The sequence below is a fragment of the Epinephelus lanceolatus genome, chromosome 8 (genome assembly GCF_041903045.1).
Source record: "Epinephelus lanceolatus isolate andai-2023 chromosome 8, ASM4190304v1, whole genome shotgun sequence".
In the NCBI taxonomy this organism is placed as follows: Eukaryota; Metazoa; Chordata; class Actinopteri; order Perciformes; family Serranidae; genus Epinephelus; species Epinephelus lanceolatus.
The window spans coordinates 45,682,981-45,701,337 of record NC_135741.1 but is presented as its reverse complement, the minus strand read 5'-3'; the positions used below and the strand labels follow the sequence as shown (position 1 = coordinate 45,701,337).

The following is an 18,357-nucleotide window of genomic DNA, read 5'->3' as shown; positions in this document are numbered from 1 at the left end:
TTATTAAATAATGATCTGATAGAGAGGGATTCTGTGGAAAGGTTATTATAAGGTATTAGGTTATCAATTTCAATTCCATACATCAGAACTAGATAGAAGGTGTGGTAAAAACAGTGAGTGGGTTTATGTACACCCTGACTGAAGCCAGTGGAGTCTAATAATGAGATAAACGCAGTAGCGAGGGAGTCATTATCAACGTCAACATGAATGTTAAAATCACCTACAATAATAATTTTATCTGATTTAGGAACTAAATTAGATAAAAACTCTGAGAATTCAGATACAAATTCAGAATATGGGCCAGGAGCACGGTATACTATAACAAACAGAAGTGGCTGTCAGGTTTTCCAGTTCGGATGTAATAGACTAAGGACTAGGCTTTCAAAGGAATTATAATCTAGTTTGTGCCTTGAGGAAAGTGGGTATTCTTGACACAGCCAGGTTTCAGTGAGGCTGAGTAAATCAATATGATTATCTGATATTAATTTGTTTACTAACACTGCTTTAGATGACAGAGACCTGATATTTAACAGTCCACATTTAATTCTCCTGTTTTGTCTTCGTCACAGAAGAGGTTTTAATTTTTATTAGGTTGTTATTCACAACTCCTCTTTGTTTGACTTTAGATTTAAATAATTTAGGTGGTCGAGGGACAGACACCGTTTGTATAACTCTATGGGTGGGTAACTGGAGTAGAAGCTCAGAGAAGTGTGTAAGACTATGACTCTGATTCCTGGTCTCAACTCTGGGTTGTCAGGGTTTTGAATTACTAATAAATTTGGCCATATTTCCAGATATGAGAGCAGCTCCATTCAAAGTGGGATGAATGCCGTCTCTCCTAATCAGACCAGGATTTCCTCAGAAAGTTTGCCAATTATCTATGAAGCCCACATCGTTTGCTGGACACCACCTGGACAGCCAGCGATTGTATGATGACATTGATGATGACAGTCCGACATAGTTTTAGCATATTCACACACCAAGGCAACATCAATTTTTGTGACCTTCGATTGCCGTAACCGGGTGTTACAGCAATCGAAGGCCAACATGAATAACCGCCAACACGAATAACAATCTTACTGAATCTACGTTTAGCCTTAGCCAGCAGTTTTAAATTAGACTCAACATCACCCGCCCTGGCCCCAGGGATACATTTGACTATGGCCACTGGTGTATGGAGCTAGAACAGTCTCAAAATGAATAAATGCACACAGAAATTAATAAATGCACAAAAAAGGATTCACATATGTATTTGGGGATTCCTATATATGACTCAAAACACAAACACATTTTCAATGCACACAAAAATATGTTTCATTCCATATATAAGTAAAAGAAAATCCACATATAAAAGATTTATAACCATATTTGTGATGCACACACAAATATTTCTTGTTTTAAATATGTGCAATTGAAATTCACAAATGTACGCATGTAAACGTATTTGCAATTTTCATCAAATACATGTTTGGAGGTTGTTACATTGATATATGAACTGTCAAACCTGCATTTAAAAAGTGCTTTTAATTTGTCAACTTCCCTGCATTTGCGTGTGCAAGGTTTAAGACTCCCCTGACTCGATTCACAAATGCATTTTTTCTAAAAGGGGATTGTCTGCAGCCAATCAGATGTCTCACTCCTTTACAGCCAATCACATGAGTGCCTCCCCACGAGGGGTGTTATATGACGTCATTAAAGTGTGCGTAGGTGGCCAGAGGCTGGAGAGGTTTGTAGCCCGCCAGTATTCAAAGAAAAAGAAGGCTGGACTGCAGCAACATGGCGTCTGGTAAAGGGAACTGTGGCAATTTAAGTGTAAGCAGTGTTTCCCCTATGTGCAACTAGCAGTGGCGCACGCTGCTGAAATATGGCCGCTGCTGCTGATTTTTTTTTTTTATGTCTTAGCACTTTAGAAACTACCGTTATATTATTTGGCACTATGGACGCTTCATATCCAGGTCAATTCACACACTTGTGAGTAAAGCTTCATATAATAACGTAACAATAACAATAATATACTATTTATCATGTTTTGTCATCATGTCATTTCTGTCTCTACATGGACACGCATTAACAATTCTCCTCTGCTCTCTGTATCGCACACGGAGGAGTTCGGCCACACACAGGTGACCAGTGTGCGCAGTTTGTTAGCTGACATAGTTATTGTTATGGACAGTGTGTAAATAACCATCAAAAGACTGCTATTATATACACAGACAAACACGCTGCTCGCAGACCAGCGCAGCAGAGAAGCCCCTGATTGCAGGCCAGCAGACCTCAATGTGGGCGGAGTCAAATGTCCACATTGAGGTCTGAGGACCTGCAATCAGGGATACATGGCAGAGTCCTTCTGGTGCCAGTAAATACATAGATACATCCCAGCAGGCTGTACTTTGCAAATGTACAAAAACGTTTTGCGCGTGTGAAAAAAAAAATTTGTGCGTGTGCTTCACCTCCGCTGCTACAACTCCATCCTAGAGGAAACACTTGGAAGTGAAACATAACATGTTTTAATTAATCATTTACGTAAGTCATGTTCTAGAATGAATGATTGTTTTACCTAAATTGTGACGTTAACTTATTCTATTCTTTATTCATTTTGAGACTGTTCTAGCTCCATACCTGGTGTTGCTAACTTCATGTTTCTCAAAATAGAGCTGCCAATGACCAGAGTTTTGTCCTCAGCGGGTGTGTCACTGAGTGGGGAAAAACGGTTGGAAACATGAACAGGCTGGTGGTGAACCGTGGGCTTCAGCTTGGTACTACGCTTCTCCTGGACAGTTAAAAAGTAAAAAAAAAAAAAAAGTACAAGACGGCAGCTTTCATTACAGATCAGTCAGATATAGATATAGTCAGGGCCTCACATCTGTAAAGATGTTGTTTTAAGAATCCTCACATCCAGTGGTGTAGTGGAGGGTATACTCAGGTATACGGGGTATACCCACTTCTTTTTCTATCCAGTCACAGCATACCCACCTATCAGCTAAAAAGCCATTGTAATATATAGGAGAGTTTTCCCACTTCCTCATCAGTAACCTACCTATCTACCTAGTAGTACACCCACCTCATCAACTACCACTACACCACTGCTCACATCCCACTGACCACAAGTATCTGTGTTGCTAAATAGGCTACTTCGATGATTAAAACAGTCCAATGTTAATATACAGTAGACTACATACAGTTTATGATGCAGTTAAAATGGCCAAAAATGTGCATAACTGCGTTGTAGGACGATTTAAGGTGTGCCCCTAAATTTTGTGCCTGTGCTCCTAAGATTGTTCAATTAGGAGCTCCAGTGCTCCTACTAAAACAAGTTAGTCTGGAGCCCTGGTGTTTTTCCAATAATACACCTGCAGCATCTACAATGTATCTCATTAGCTACTAGACAGCAGGGGGGGTTAAGGAGCTGGCCTCTGGTTTGTTTTTTCCTTGTTATGATGATATCACATCTGGGTGATGATAGTATATGTTGGATGTGTTTCCATTCACATCCCCCACAGCTGCAGAGCAACACCGGCACATAGCCACGTTCTTATGCATAACTCTCTCTCCGGTGCTGCTGTAGCTGACCGGCACACCGGGAACCTGCAGGTGGGTCTTCCAGCTCCGGTGTATAACTTTGCGCTCGTCAGAGTTACTGACTCGCACGCCATTACGTTTATTGTGCTATATATCATTTGCTTTATACAGTGGTGGAAAAAAGTTTTCGGACACCCCATGCATTTGTGAAATATTATTATAATCACTCTTAGGTCTTCAAGTGCAATTTCTTTTAGTACAGTCACAGCCAAAATACTAAATAAATCCTAAAAAAGCCATTAAAAACTTAAAATTGATTGGTTCCATAAAAATACATAAGAAATTTTGAGTATTGGGTCATTTTGGTACCAGTGATGAAGGCCGTTCTTTTTATTAAATGACACAATTTTTGTTGCCAAGCTTCGTGTCTACATAAAGCCAGCACATTTGAAAGTTCTTCAGACACAAAAATGGCTAAAACAAGGAACCTAACGCAGGAAACACGCCTGAAGATAAAGATTCTCCACCAGATAGCCAGGAAGTGCAGATGCAGTCCTTCAGCAGTTGGATACACTCAGCAGAAATACAGATGAACCAACAGCTTGGAAGACAAACCAAGATCTGGGCGTCCAAGGGTTTCTTCAGCAAGAAATGACCGCATCCTGATCCGCATGTGCAGGCAAAACCGCCGAATGACATCACAGGAGCTTCAGCAGCAGTGGTCAAACCAAACTGGTGTCCAGTGTTCCACCCGCACTGTACGTGGCCGACTTTTAGATCATGGCTTAAGGTCCTACAAGGCTATCAAGAAGCCCCTGATCAATGAGAGACAGAGGTTAGCCCGGCGTCGTTGGGCCCAGGCACACAAGAACTGGACAGCCAGGAATTGGAAGAAGATTTTGTGGTCAGATGAGTCCAGTTTCCGGCTTTATCTTCCTCCTACTAATGTGAGGGTATGCAAAAGGCCAGGCGAAGCATTATCTCCAGCATGTACAGTACCTACTGTCAAGCATGGTGGAGGCAGTATCATGGTTTGGGGATGCATGAGTGCTGCTGGTGTTGGTCATCTCACTGTCTGTGATGGCACATTGAACTCTACCAAGTATTGTACCATTCTCGAAACCCACATGCTCCCTTCTGCGCGTGCACTGTTCCGTCGAGGTAAAAACTGGATGTTTCAACAAGACAATGCCCCTTGCCACACATCCAAGGCCAGTAGAACTTGGCTGCAGGAGCACAGTATCCAGGTCTTAGAGTGGCCAGCTCAATCCCCGGACATGAGCCCCATTGAAAATCTGTGGTGGATTATCAAAAGGTCTGTTTCAAAGCATAAACCAAAGAATTTAGAAGAATTAAAAGCAGTAATTCAAGAAGAATGGGACAAGATTACCCCTCAACAGTGTGAAAGGCTCGTGGGGAACATGCCAGCCAGGATTAGAGCTCTACTACGTGCCAATGGCAGGACTACTAAATATTAATTTGATGATGTGATGGTTTATTTATTTTTTGTTCAGTTTTGAACACATTCTCTGTTATTTGTTGACTTTGATACCGACAATGTTGAGAACTGATTGAAACTGTCAAGAATTTAGTTTTGTTAGTTTTTCTTGTAAACAATAAACAAAAAAATATAATTTGTATTTGTTTGTATCTGTCTAATGCAGCCACACCTTTTGAAACACAAAAAAGATTTTTCCACAAATATTTCATGATAATATTTGAGATTGTGTAAAATTTTAAGGGTGTCCAAAAACTTTTTTCCACCACTGTATTATTATTTGTTATGATATTTGTTTATTGTGTTTCATATCAAAGGCCCACAAATATTTATCCATATCTAATAGTTATCAGACTTTGATCCTCTGCCTGACCCTACCTGTGTCCAAAGCTACTCATTTATTTTAAATGGTTAGGCTATTTAATTATTCTTCATCATTTTTTTTTTTTTCAAATTTTGATATAAAGTGGTAACCACTGTATGTGAATGCATGAATGTGTCAGACCTGCAGCACTGGATTTGAAATAAACTGTAATAAACTGGAGCTTCTGTGCTTTGATTAGCGGCTGTGAAACAACAAGACCCTCATCCATTAAAAATGAACATTAGTTCTTCTGAGGTCATTTTGGTCAAAGTAACGCAAAAGTAGTGTAATAAGTTACTTATTACTCTAGACAGAAAGTCATATTGTAAAGTAACTTTTTACTTTCAAATGAAGGTAACTAGTAATATGTAATAAAAACTTGCCCAACACTGTCAGTTTTGCAGGCATTTAGTCTCAAACCAAAGTACCTCACTAAGGATGAAATACGTATCACCAATTCTTATAATTCTTCCTTGAAGAAACTAAAAAATCACTAGGCATTTGTACAGTAAGGAGGTTTAGCATGAGAAAGGAGCCTATAGAAAGCTGATACACATCATCTTTAAACCTAGGCACTCAGACTGTTTGAGGCATGAGTGCTTTTCATTGCATTAATGAACTAGGCTACATGGCAGCAGGAACTAGTCTTTCCTAGTTTTTGGTTGAGACGAGGAAGTTATAGTATTTTCATATAGTGTGATAGAAATTAGCTTCATTCTCAACTACGGATGCTAAATATCTCTGTAAGTTAGACAGCAAAGCTGATTTGTGCTTATGCACTGACCTGCTTATTTCCCACACCAAGGTCAGCATAGTAGGAAGTGAGTAGTGTTGATACTAACTTTCCTCGAGGGAAATGTAGAGAGGCTACAGGCTGACAAGAGATGGAGATGGGGCTTTTGAAATGCTAACAGCAGCATCATAGCTTTCAGGTAAGCAGTGTGGCAGCCAGAGCATGAGCAGAGGACTGACAGCAAGTTCACATGATGAAAAGGATACTTTGAATATACTGTATTTTGCAGGGAGGAAGCATGAGCATGTAAGAGTAGCAGCAGACTTGAGTTGACTGCCTGAATTTGCTTACTGGCTTCACTTCATTAATGCTAAGCAAGTCAGATAAGGTCAACTACAAGGTCAGTCCCAATGCATGTCTCCACTTATTGTGACCATGTAGAGGTGACAAAGACAAAGCATCTGTGACAATGACAGTAACATACATTTATACTTTGAATCCACAGTAGACTGCTCACTGGTGACAACGGAAGACACAGAACCAGTCGTTTGTCCTCCGGCAGAAGTTGGCGACAACGAAAGCTTTACCTCAGAGACTGAGATCGAAAATGAGAAAACTTGTGAGGACTTGAAGGCAGTAACAGTCATTGATGATCATCAGCAGGAGAAAACAGAGACAAAGGGGGAGGGGGGGGAGGGGGGGGGAGGTCAGCTGGTGACAAAGGACCAGTCATCAGAGCAACCTGAAGAAGAACTTACTGAGCTTAACGAGACTAAAGAAGAAGAGGATGATGAAGCAGAAGACGAAAAGGAACAGAAAGAGCAGCAAGTAAGGCAAGAGTTTCTTCGAGAGGAGAAGGCCATAGAAAGACATGCGATAAGCCAGGAAAACTCTGATCACCAGTACTCCAGTGGAGATTACAAACATCAGGCCAAAGAATTAACAGAAAGGCAGAGTGAGAGGGAGGAACGGGAGGAGGAGGAGGAGGAGGAGGAGGAGGAGGAGGAAGAGGAGAGGGAAGTCCACCAAGTGGTTCACACTCCTTACACTTTGAGTCCACACACTCAGGGATCTGAGGCTGAGATGTTACTCAGGGAAGAAAAGGTCAGCATCCCTATGACTGAGGAAGAGGAGGATGATGAAGATGAGAGAGAGGAAGAGGAGAATGAGAGGCTGGGGAAGGAAGTATGCGAGGTGGTGGAGGAGGAAGAGGACCCAGACTCCAGCAAAGCCTCTCCAACTACAGTGGTTATAGAAGTCCGCTCAGAGGAGGAGGAGGAGGAGGAGGTGGAGGAGGAGGAGGAGGAGGAGGAGGAGGATGAGGAAGAGGAAGAGGAGGAGGAAGAGGAGGAGGAGGAGGAGGAGGAAGAGGAGGAGGAAGAGGAGCAGGATCATGTCTCAGAGGGCTCAGGGATCACAGATGACTCAGAGAACTGGGATATGACTCGGGGGAACCTCGGGCTGCTGGAGCAGGCCATCGCCCTGAAGGCAGAGGAGGTGAAGGGAGGACAGGAGGCCCGGAGCTCCCCAGACTACCAACCATACAGCACCTCAAGCAAGAGCTCTGAGCCTGCTGCTATGGCCCGCCGCACTTCTCACTACAGCAAAGGTACACTTACTGCTACCAGCCACAACAACAGTTTACAGTGTGCACAGTGTGTCCTGTTTGTTAGACAGTGTGGAATATTGAATTTCTAGGTTTATTAAATTACATATATTATATTAGGTCCAAATATTATATTCATCACCCAAATCCATTTTTTTTATATTTGTTGATTTAACTTTCATACAACTCCAAGACTATTCTTGACACTCAGGGCCGTAGCCTGGATTTTCATCCCCAGTGAGCCCCCACTCCTTCACAAGATTTGATCAAACAGCACAAACAAGTTCATTATTTGGATTTTTTTTTTTTACCATTCAGTGGTACTGCCTGTAAATTTTGTTTTATCACGAGCCCCTCTATGTTGTGAGTTCAGTGTATTTTTTAGTGGTTCATGTGTAACTCCTAAAGAAATAATTTATCTGTCTATCACATTTTAATTCACCCCAGTTTGGCAGTTTTCATTGGACAGTCAGTGCGTTTATACACCATTAGAGAAAATGGATTTATTGTGTTAGTCCGATTAAAACTGGACTTTTAAAATACATGGAATCATGGTAGTTCAACTGATATTGCACCAAACACACCCAGATAATGTGATCAGGAGTTGAATTCCTCCTGCATTTATTCACTCAATCAGACCCAAAGTGGTCTAGGCGCTCTGTGCATGCTCCACAGCGTCTGCCCTGGACTTTGACCCGTAGTCGAATAAATTTAAATGAAGATTAACAAAAGAAGAAGCTGGTAACAACATGGAGAAATCTACGGAGCCCCTTAAAGGTCAAGTCGGGAGATTTTTTTGGACTGACTTTTGCGTCCCCTCGCAATACTTTTGCGTTCCCTCGCAATACTTTTGCGTTCTCTTGCAATACTTTTGCATCACCTTGCAATACTTTTGCGTTCCCTCGCAATACTTTTACGTCCACTTGCAATATTTTTGCATTCTCTCGCAATAGTTTTGCATTCCCTTGCAATAACGTTTTGGATTCCCATGAGCCACCATTGTTACTTCCTCTTAGATGCCCACATTGATCCGTGACCAACATAAACTTGTATAAAGCTGGCGAGATCTCCTTTTAAACTGTAGTGTTGTTATTATTGCCTTTCATGCTGTTGTAAGTAGCCTACTTAATTAGGTTAATTAGATGTTTCACTAACGATATTTTCACCCGATTAAGTCACATCCCATTATTTCCCGTTATTTCCTCCGTAAACCTAACGTTACAGCAGTCTACAAGCATGCTGTGTCAATAAATCAGCTCAGACACTGTTAGAAATGTAGTATTTAGCCTAATAACATCATGCTACAGCAGTAATAACGTCAGCTTTAGTCAAATGGCTCTAGCTCTCCCAGTAAATGTCATCAACTCTGGACACATTTTCCCTGTATGTTGACATGATAATAGCCGCGTTTCCCAGATCGCTCTTAGCTTAAGAAGATCTTTCACTAAGAAGGAGCTGTAAGATCCAGCTGACCCACTCTTAACAGTCTTCTTAGCAACCAAACGTTCACAGCTCCAGCCACGGCAGGCAAATTAATATTACACTAAGCAAGGAGTGCGCACCGTATATATTTTGATCTATTTTATACTTCAGATTTATATTGTTTAGCATTAACTGGTGACAGAAAAGAACAAATTTCATTCTGCAGGGAAACGCGTGTCCTTACTGTGCATATTGAATCTTGAATCTATATGTTTTATGATTACCCTGTGTGCGCTCAAAGCTGTGGCACAAGTTACGCACGGAAATCTGGCGTAAGAAAAATAATAAGAAGAAGAAAAATAAGTATGAGGAATAACAAGTGTGTTCCTGTATGTGCTTTGCACATCAGGCACACAAAAAAAATAAATCATCATGACTATCATTTATCATAATTTGTCCACACATATCCCACCTCTGCATGCACATATGAGACAGTTTACCTCACCCAAAAAATGCAACAGGGCACAACAGAAACACATCCACCCTTCAAACCTGTGACATTTCACAGATATTAAGCAACTGACAGGTGTAATTGAGCTCAGCTGGAACCTCATCAAGGGATGCTTCACCCGCTACTCTATATAAAGGCGTTGCCAGTTTATACCTGGCGTTTTGTCTGATTCAGTGTAGATTGATATAGCCATTAAATCTGTCAGTTTTGTCCTTCCGTGAACTGGTCACGTTAAGATGATCATTAGCAGAGACACAATGTTGATGAATGCAAGTAGGATACAATGTGGTCAGGATACAGTGCAGGTCCTAAAGTTCATTTGTCCTTTCGTCCATCTTTCATATTTTTGTTTAAATATAATACATTTCCTCATGATTCTCTTACCAAGACTACTTCTTATGCAGTTGTAGTCTTGTTTTCATCATGAAAATAGCTCATTAACAAATATTTATCGTCTTAGTTTTTCATTAGAATTATTAGAACACACGTACATACGAGCAGCAGGGAATTAGTGCGTTAGGCAGCAGTGTTGTGTGTGACTTATGCGCTGATGAAGTGGTAGGTGATTGATTTGCCTGACATCGATTGATTTAGTTTCAGCACTGTGGTAGTGGACAGCTCCTGTTAAGCGCTTCTTAAAGAGCGAACTTAAGAGCGATCCTAAGAAGGGCATTAAGAACTCATCTGGGAAACACTCTTATCTTAGCGACCCTTCTTAGCTAAGACGTTCTTAACTGTGCTCTTAAGTCTTTAGCTCGGTCTTAACTTTTCATAACGAAAACAAGACTACAACTAAATAAGAAGTAGTCTTGGTAAGAGAATCATGAGGAAATGTATTATTGTAATGTATTATTTTAAACAAAAATTTGAAGGACAGACGAAAGGACAAATGAACTTAAGGACCTGCATTGTATCCTGACCACGTTGTATCCTACTTGCATTCATCAATGTTGTGTCTCTGCTAATGATAATCTTAACATGACCAGTTCACAAAAGGACAAAATTGACAGATTTATGGACTATGTCAATCTACACAGAATAAGACAAAATGCCAGGTATAAACTATGAAAACACACAGGCAGCACGCTGACAGTTGTAAAAGAGTTAATGTGACATGTATGTGCGGATGTGTGGAGACACTAAGTTGATAAGGCGTTGTATCTCAGCACAGGGCAGCTGGTACTTCATTTGGACAGCCCGGTCTGACAGCACGTCAAGTGCTGACGCACAAATGCATTTACATATATGGTTTGGCTTCATGCACGGCGACGCTGTTGGTTAGCGGCGAGAATATGCTGTAAAGCAGCCATGGTATCTCACACATGTGGGAACACCTTTATACAGAGCAGCGGGTGGAGCGTCCCTTCATGAGGTTCCAGCTGAGCTCAGTTACACCTGTCAGTTGCCTGATATCTGTGAAATGTGGCAGGTTTAGAGGGTGGATGTGTTTCTGTTGTGCCCTGACGCATTTTTTGGGTGTGGTAAACTATCTCATATATGCATGCAGATGTGGGATATGTGCGGACAAATTATGATAAATGATAGTCATGATTCATTATTTGTGTGCCTGATGTGCAAAGCACACACAGGAACACACTTGTTATTCCTCATCAGAGTTGGGTATAACGCGTTACTACAAAGTATAATATACCTCTATACCTCTATATAAATGAACTTTGAATACTTTTTGCAGTAATGAGTAACCTAACGTGTTAGTGTGCTGTTTGAGTTATCAAATACTTGAGTACATTTTCAAACAAGCCATCAGTTACTTCTGTTACTTTTAGAACACTGGTCCTTCAGCTCCGAAACAGCAACGACTGTCTTTTGGTTCTAATAACGGAGATAACATTAAACCTATCAGTCTGAAAGAAGTCATGAGGCTTGTGGCTCGCTACGTAATAGAAGACTCACAAAGACTCACGTATGTTAAAAGTTACTTACAACCAGTGTATTTACTGTATGTGCCCGGGTTCCTTCGCCTGTGGAACGAGTAATGTGACCACTAACTTGTCCCCAGATGAACACGGCCTATGTGTTTCACTAACGTTCATTATGAAGAATGTCAGATTGGCCAATCAGTGGCAGAGTTGGGCCCGGAGTCACAAATAGCACATTTCGACTGACACAGAACCGGCACAGTGCCAGTTCCCAAACCTAATTAAGTAATACTACAGTTTAAAAGGAGATCTCGCCAGCATTACAAGTTTAGTTGGTCACCGATCAATGCGGGCATCTAAGAGGAAGTGACAATGGTGGCTCATAGGAATCCAAAACATTATTGCAGGGAAATGCAAAACTATTGCGACAGAATACAAAACTATTGCGAGGGGACGCAAAAGTATTGCGCGGGGACGCAAAAGTCAGTCCAAAAAAATCTCCCGACTTGACCTTTAAGGGGCTCCGTAGAAATCTATATCCAGAGCAGTGCATTTTCGGACTGACAAGGAGACACAGCTCATGCTGTGTCAGCCAAAAGAGGGAAATATATTAAAATACCCATAGCCTTAGCTCACTTGTTTGTCAATAGTTTGGTCTGTGACGTAACAGGAAAAAGGTCCAATACTCACAAGCTGAAAGGGGGCATATCACCACCAATCGTAGAGGAGTCGGACATATTTAATCAATAAATTGATTCCCCTCCCGTGCTTGTATACTGGGACAAGGACAGTAGTCCAATGAAATGACCTAGTCGAGCCATAACCATTACTCTATTTAACGGTGCATGTAAATGTAGAGAATCACTCTGCACACTGCTGGGAATACAACTTTAGTGGGGACATGCTGAATCCTTTGTTTAAGGCCTTCAAAGTACAACCCCAGTTCCAAAAAGTTGGGATGCTGTGTAAAACATGATTAAAAACAGAATGCAGTGATGTGTAAATCCTTCTCTACATATAATATAATTAAATGCATCCAAAGACAAGATGTTGAAACTGATAAACTATGATTTTTTAAATAAATATACACTCATTTGGAATTTGATGCCTGCAATACATCACAAAAAAGTTAGGACAGGAGCATGTTTACCACTGTGTGACATCACCTTTTTTTAAACAACACTCAGTAAGTGTTTGGGAACAGAGGACACTAACTGTTGAAGTTTTGAAAATGAAATTCTTTCCCATTCTTGCTTGATATATGACTTGAGCTGCTCAGCAGTCCAGGGTCTCTGTTGTTGTATTTTCTGTTTCATAATGCGCCACACATGTTCGATGGGAGTTGGGTCTGGACTGCAGGCAGGTCAGTCTAGTACCTGTACTCTTTTACTACGAAGCCACGCTATTGGAACATGCAGAATGTGTTTAATTATCTTGCTGGAATAAGCAGCGACGTCCCTGAAAAAGATGTTGTCTGGATGGCAGCATAAGTTGTTTTAAAACCTGTATGTACCTTTCAGCAGCCATGGTGCCTTCACAGATGTGAAGTTACCCATGATGCCATGAGCACTAACACACCCCCATACCATCACAGATGCTGGCTTTGAACTTTGAGCTGGTAACAATCTGGATGGTCCTTTTCCTCTTTAACTTGGAGGACACAACGTCCATGATGGACTCGTCAGACCACAGCACACTTTTTTTCACTTTGTGTCAGTCCATCTCAGATGAGGTCGGGCCCAGAGAAGTTGGCGGTGTTTCTGGATGTTGTTGATATATGGCTTTCACTCTGCATGGAAGAGTCTTAACTTGCATTTGTAGATGCAGAGATGAACTGTTTTACTGACAAGTTTTCCCATGTAGTAATATGCCTTACATAATCATGTCAGATTTTAATGCAGTGCAGCCTGAGGGGTCAAAGGTCATGGTCATTCCATGTTGGTTTTCAGCCTTGCCCCTTGCATGCAGAGATTTCTCCAGATTCTCTGAATCATTTGATAATACAGATCAAACAAACACCAGACTTCCACCCTCCTAGTGAAAGTCTGGAGTTTGTTTGACCCGTCCACCTTAATGACCTGACTGCCCAATACATACTTTCTTGCTCTTTCTATTCAATTCAATTCAATTCAATTTTATTTATAAAGCCCAATATCACAAATCACAATTTGCCTCAAAGGGCTTTACAGCATACAACATCCCTCTGTCCTTTGGACCCTCACAGTGGATGAGGAAAAACTCCCCAAAAAAAACCCTTTTACTACTACTGTAGTATACTGTAGTTGTCTCTTAAGGGTGCCTCTGTGCAGCAGTGTCTGACGCTGATGGGCCACAGACTTAATATCAACATTTGATGAGATGGGAGTAGGACTGGGTTGGACAGAGGCCCTGGCTAAGCCGTGAATGTCCTCAAATCCTAGACACACCCCTGCGCATACCTGATCTGTGCCGGGCTGCTGCAGTTGGCCCCTGGCCTCTGGCCCTTTTTTAAAAGTGGCCCCCTGGCAAAGCAATTTGAGTAACCCTGGTGTAGCACATTAGTTGCTTTCAATAATAAAAAGTGTCAGTATCAATATCAGTGATTGTGCTATTAGAGTCACAACATAATTTTGTGGTATCACTCACCCCTTATACGATTGACTCATGTGCTTTAATTCACTCTTGTTGCCATGTAAATAACCCCATCCTCTATTCAGAGAAGAAGGAGGTGAAGTGTCCAACCCCAGGGTGTGATGGGACAGGTCATGTGACTGGGCTGTACCCTCACCATCGCAGTCTATCTGGATGTCCTCACAAAGACCGAATCCCTCCAGAGAGTGAGTACACGTTATCTTTCATAATGTCACAGACCACCAGTACGAACCTGATGGTCCTCATGCACATTCTGTCCCTGTCAGAGTCACAGCAGATTGTAGGCAGCTAACAGCCCTCCCTGACAGTTCTCTCTGTTAATATACAGACATTTAACATCATGGGAGTGTTGAGAAGAATGCCTGCTCATAGTTTGTTACTTTGTTATTGTCCTTTCTACCAACATGAGTATTATTAGTACTACCATTACTACTTCCTTCTGTTATAGAAATAAAAATACCATACTAATACTACTGTCTTTATTATTGCTACCATTCTTTCAATTGCTGTGTGTTGCAAAAATACTATTACTAATGCTAGTGATGTGAAACCTGCTACAGCAAACTAAAGTGACTGATCTGAGTGTGTGTCTGCTTTGTGTCTGTAGTCCTGGCCATGCATGAGAACGTCCTGAAGTGTCCGACTCCTGGTTGCACAGGCCAAGGCCATGTCAACAGTAACCGCAACACACACCGCAGGTTCATAAAACACACGCGCAGAAATACACTGTATAACACCTACATACGGGCCCGACAAGCACAACCAATGTGGCCGGTGAACATAATAGATATTTGTAGTTTGAATTTTGAGGTTATTATGGGGATTTTTCTCATAGTTTGGATTTCAGAAATGTATGCATAATGTCAGAGACATCAATGTTCATATACAGTTTATCGTATGAGAGAGTTTCAGTTTTCAGTAACGGTGTAAATGTAGTTTTCGAGGCCTTCGGAGTCAAACTCTGGAATAATTGGAGTGAAAAGGAACAAAAATGATGATTGCATATTCATCTAACACTACTAACAAATACTTACTCTGTGATAAAAAAGGCTTATCAATAATTTAACTCCTGTCTACCTATTCATGAGAGTTTTGCTCCATACAATTTTTTTTCATTTGGACATGCCAGTCTGTCCGGCTGCCCCATTGCAGCAGCAACTAAGCTGAATAAGAGCCAGGACAAGCAGGTTCATTTACAGGCTTCACCCAGCGAACCCTCTTCTAACTCTGACAGAGTGCTCAGGTAAGACGTGCCTACTTAGCATTTTTTTTTCCAATTCAGTACTTTGATCCATAGATATATACACTCATGTGCATGTCCCTGTAAGGGTAATACAGAACTAATGACTTCTACTCCAGGCCCATGTGTTTTGTGAAACAACTGGAGATCCCTCAGTATGGCAGCTACCGGCCCAACACAGTGACCACCACACCTCGAGCCAACCTGGCCAAGGAGCTGGAGAAATACTCCAAGGTGTCTTTTGACTATGCAAGCTTTGATGTCCAGGTGTTTGGAAAGCGTATGCTTATTCCAAAGACACCCAGCAGCGCTGAAACATCACCCAAAGCCTTCAAATGTAAGAGCCACACACTTCACTTCCATGCTCCACTTCTATACTTGATCTTGACATGCCATGTGTTAAAATGTAATACGAAGGGTAGCACTGGAAAGACAGGTTACGGATGAACTTTGAATTGCAGAGGATTTTTTTTTGTTTGTTTTAAACAGAAACTCTGTAAACCTAGTGCTGTCTGTGATGTACATTCAACGTATTCTCATGGAACAGTTTTGATGATATCCTATGAAAAATGCATGCACAATAGTCTGTCTGATATCCTATGAATTTGTGAACGAATTAAGTTACTCCCATAATGCACAGTTATGTAATTAACGTAAAGTTACTTAGGTTAGGTTTAGGAAAAGAAATATGGTTGGGTGTTTTTAGGTTTTGGGCAAGTAAAGTTACTGTGGTTAGGTTTAGGTAATGCTGAGGACATATCTTGAAATGACACGAATTCGAACATGCGACCACAGGGGAAATTCCTGGGCGAAAGTCCGTGTTTGTTTTTGGACCCATCCATCAGGTGTTACATAACAGTACATCCATAGTAGAGTCGAAGCAGTGCTGGATTTTTAAGGCTGACACTGTTATCAATACTTGTGAGTTAAAAGATTGATAATGATGTATCTGCCTAATTTATTTTATTTTAATTCAATATTCATTATCTCAAAGTGCTTCATAATAATAATAATAATAATAATAATATGTAGTTATATAGCACCTTTTAAAACACAGCTACAAAGTGCTTTACAAAAATGAAGAAAAGACAAGTCACATAACAGAGTAGGCTAAATCACACAATAATAAAGCAGTTAAAATCACTGAAAGGCAATTTTAAACGTGGATTTTCAGAAGTGATTTAAAAGATGAGACTGAGTTTGCGGGCTTGATCTCCTCAGGCAGGTCATTCCAAAGTTGTGGAGCTCTGTCTGCAAAGGTTCTGTCACCTTTGTGAATTAATCTAGACCTTGAAACAAGAAGAAGAGATGCATCTGAGGATCTATTAGTGCAAGGAGGAAAGGAGGAAGGCAATAAAAGATCTGTCATATAACTCGGAGCAAGGCCTCTCAGGGCTTTGTGAGTAATCAGTAAGGTATTAAAATCAATTCTAAAAGCAACAGGTAACCAGTGTAAGGAAGCCAGGATTGGTGTGATGTGCCATGTTTTCTAGTCTACATCAAGGTTCTGGCAGCAGAGTTTTGGATGAGCTGGAGGCGGGAAAGGGCTTTTTTACTGATGCCAGAGAGCAAGGAAATGTAATAATCTACTTGACTGGTTATGAATGCATAAATAAAAGTTTCCAGATGTTTGTTAGACAGGAATGATCTGATCCTGGAAATATTTCTGAGATGGTGGAAACCAGAGTGAACGACTGACTTTACATATTTGTCTAACCTGAGGGTCTGTTCAATATTTACACCAAGATTTCTGCAATGTGAAGTTTTTGACTTGGACAGAGAACCAAGACTGCTTGATAGTTGAACATTCGCATTATCTTGTCCTATGATCAATATCTTTGTCTTACCAGCATTAACCTGCAAGAAATTTTGTGGAATCAATTTGTGGATGTCATGAAGGCAATTTAGCAGGTTAACAGTGTTTTGGTAGTTTTGTTGGAATACAGCTTAAATAGATCTGAGTATCATCTACATACAAATACAAATTATGTCTGTGTATAAGATGGTCAAGAGGGAGCATTTAAATTGAAAAGAGGATCATAATAATAATAATAATAATAATAATAATGATAATAATAATGATAATGATGCTCTGTGTCGGTTGTGTGTGTGTGTGTGTGTGTGTGTGTGTGTGTGTGTTTGTTTGTGTTTGTTTCTATATGAATGATAATGGTGCCAGAGGACACTTACTGTAATATTGTGGTCTGTTGGCGGATCCCAGGCGACACTCTTGAGGAAAGAAAAGCAGGAAAGTAAAGAGGTAGAGTTTGCCAATGCGTTTCAGCCTGTTGGCCTTTGTCAGGGCAGAGTCTGTATGCACAAGTGTGCAGTCAACTTATAATGATGGGTGCTTGTGGTTGAAAAAACTTCAACTCAGAGTGGAGTACGAGTGAAATGAGTCGTCTCCCGTTTCTCGTTTGGAAATTGGAAATCGAAAAACGAAAAACGAGTCTTTATCTGATTTTCTATTATGCATTTATTAACCACAAGTCGGGAAATAAAATACGACCGTAATTCTTTTAATCAAACTTTCTTTGCCTTAACCCGGAAACCATTCTTATTCTTCTCCTTCTTTGTTTGCAATAGCAGACTAGACGACGGCGCATTGCTGCCCCCTGCTGAATATTACTGGTATGCCGTGCTTGTGCTGCGCTTGTGCCGTGCCCCGTTACAGCAGCCTACAAGCATGATGTGTCAATAAATCAGCTCAGACACTGTTAGAAATGTAGTATTTAGCCTAATAACATCATGCTACAGCAGTAATAACGTCAGCTTTAGCTCTCCTGGTAAATGTCATAAACTCTGGACACATTTTCCCTGTATGTTGACATGATAATGGCCGCGTTTCCCAGATCGCTCTTAGCTTAAGAAGATCTTTCACTAAGAAGGAGTTGTAAGATCGAGCTGACCCACTCTTAACAGTAGGACCACCAGGATTACAGCGCCCCTCCAA

General features: G+C 41.0%; 1 protein-coding gene across 9 annotated transcripts in view; it reads left to right on the top strand.

The window, feature by feature from the left end:
- myt1a (myelin transcription factor 1a) overlaps positions 1-18,357 on the top strand; it is an 89,994-nt gene that overhangs the window by 20,272 nt on the left and 51,365 nt on the right. For all 9 annotated transcript variants that reach the window (XM_078170361.1, XM_078170360.1, XM_033628219.2 and 6 more), the window contains 5 exons: positions 6,620-7,723; positions 14,230-14,349; positions 14,772-14,862; positions 15,294-15,407; positions 15,524-15,741. In XM_078170361.1, coding sequence (XP_078026487.1) covers positions 6,620-7,723; positions 14,230-14,349; positions 14,772-14,862; positions 15,294-15,407; positions 15,524-15,741 — 1,647 coding nt within the window. The remainder of the gene's footprint in view (positions 1-6,619; positions 7,724-14,229; positions 14,350-14,771; positions 14,863-15,293; positions 15,408-15,523; positions 15,742-18,357) is intronic.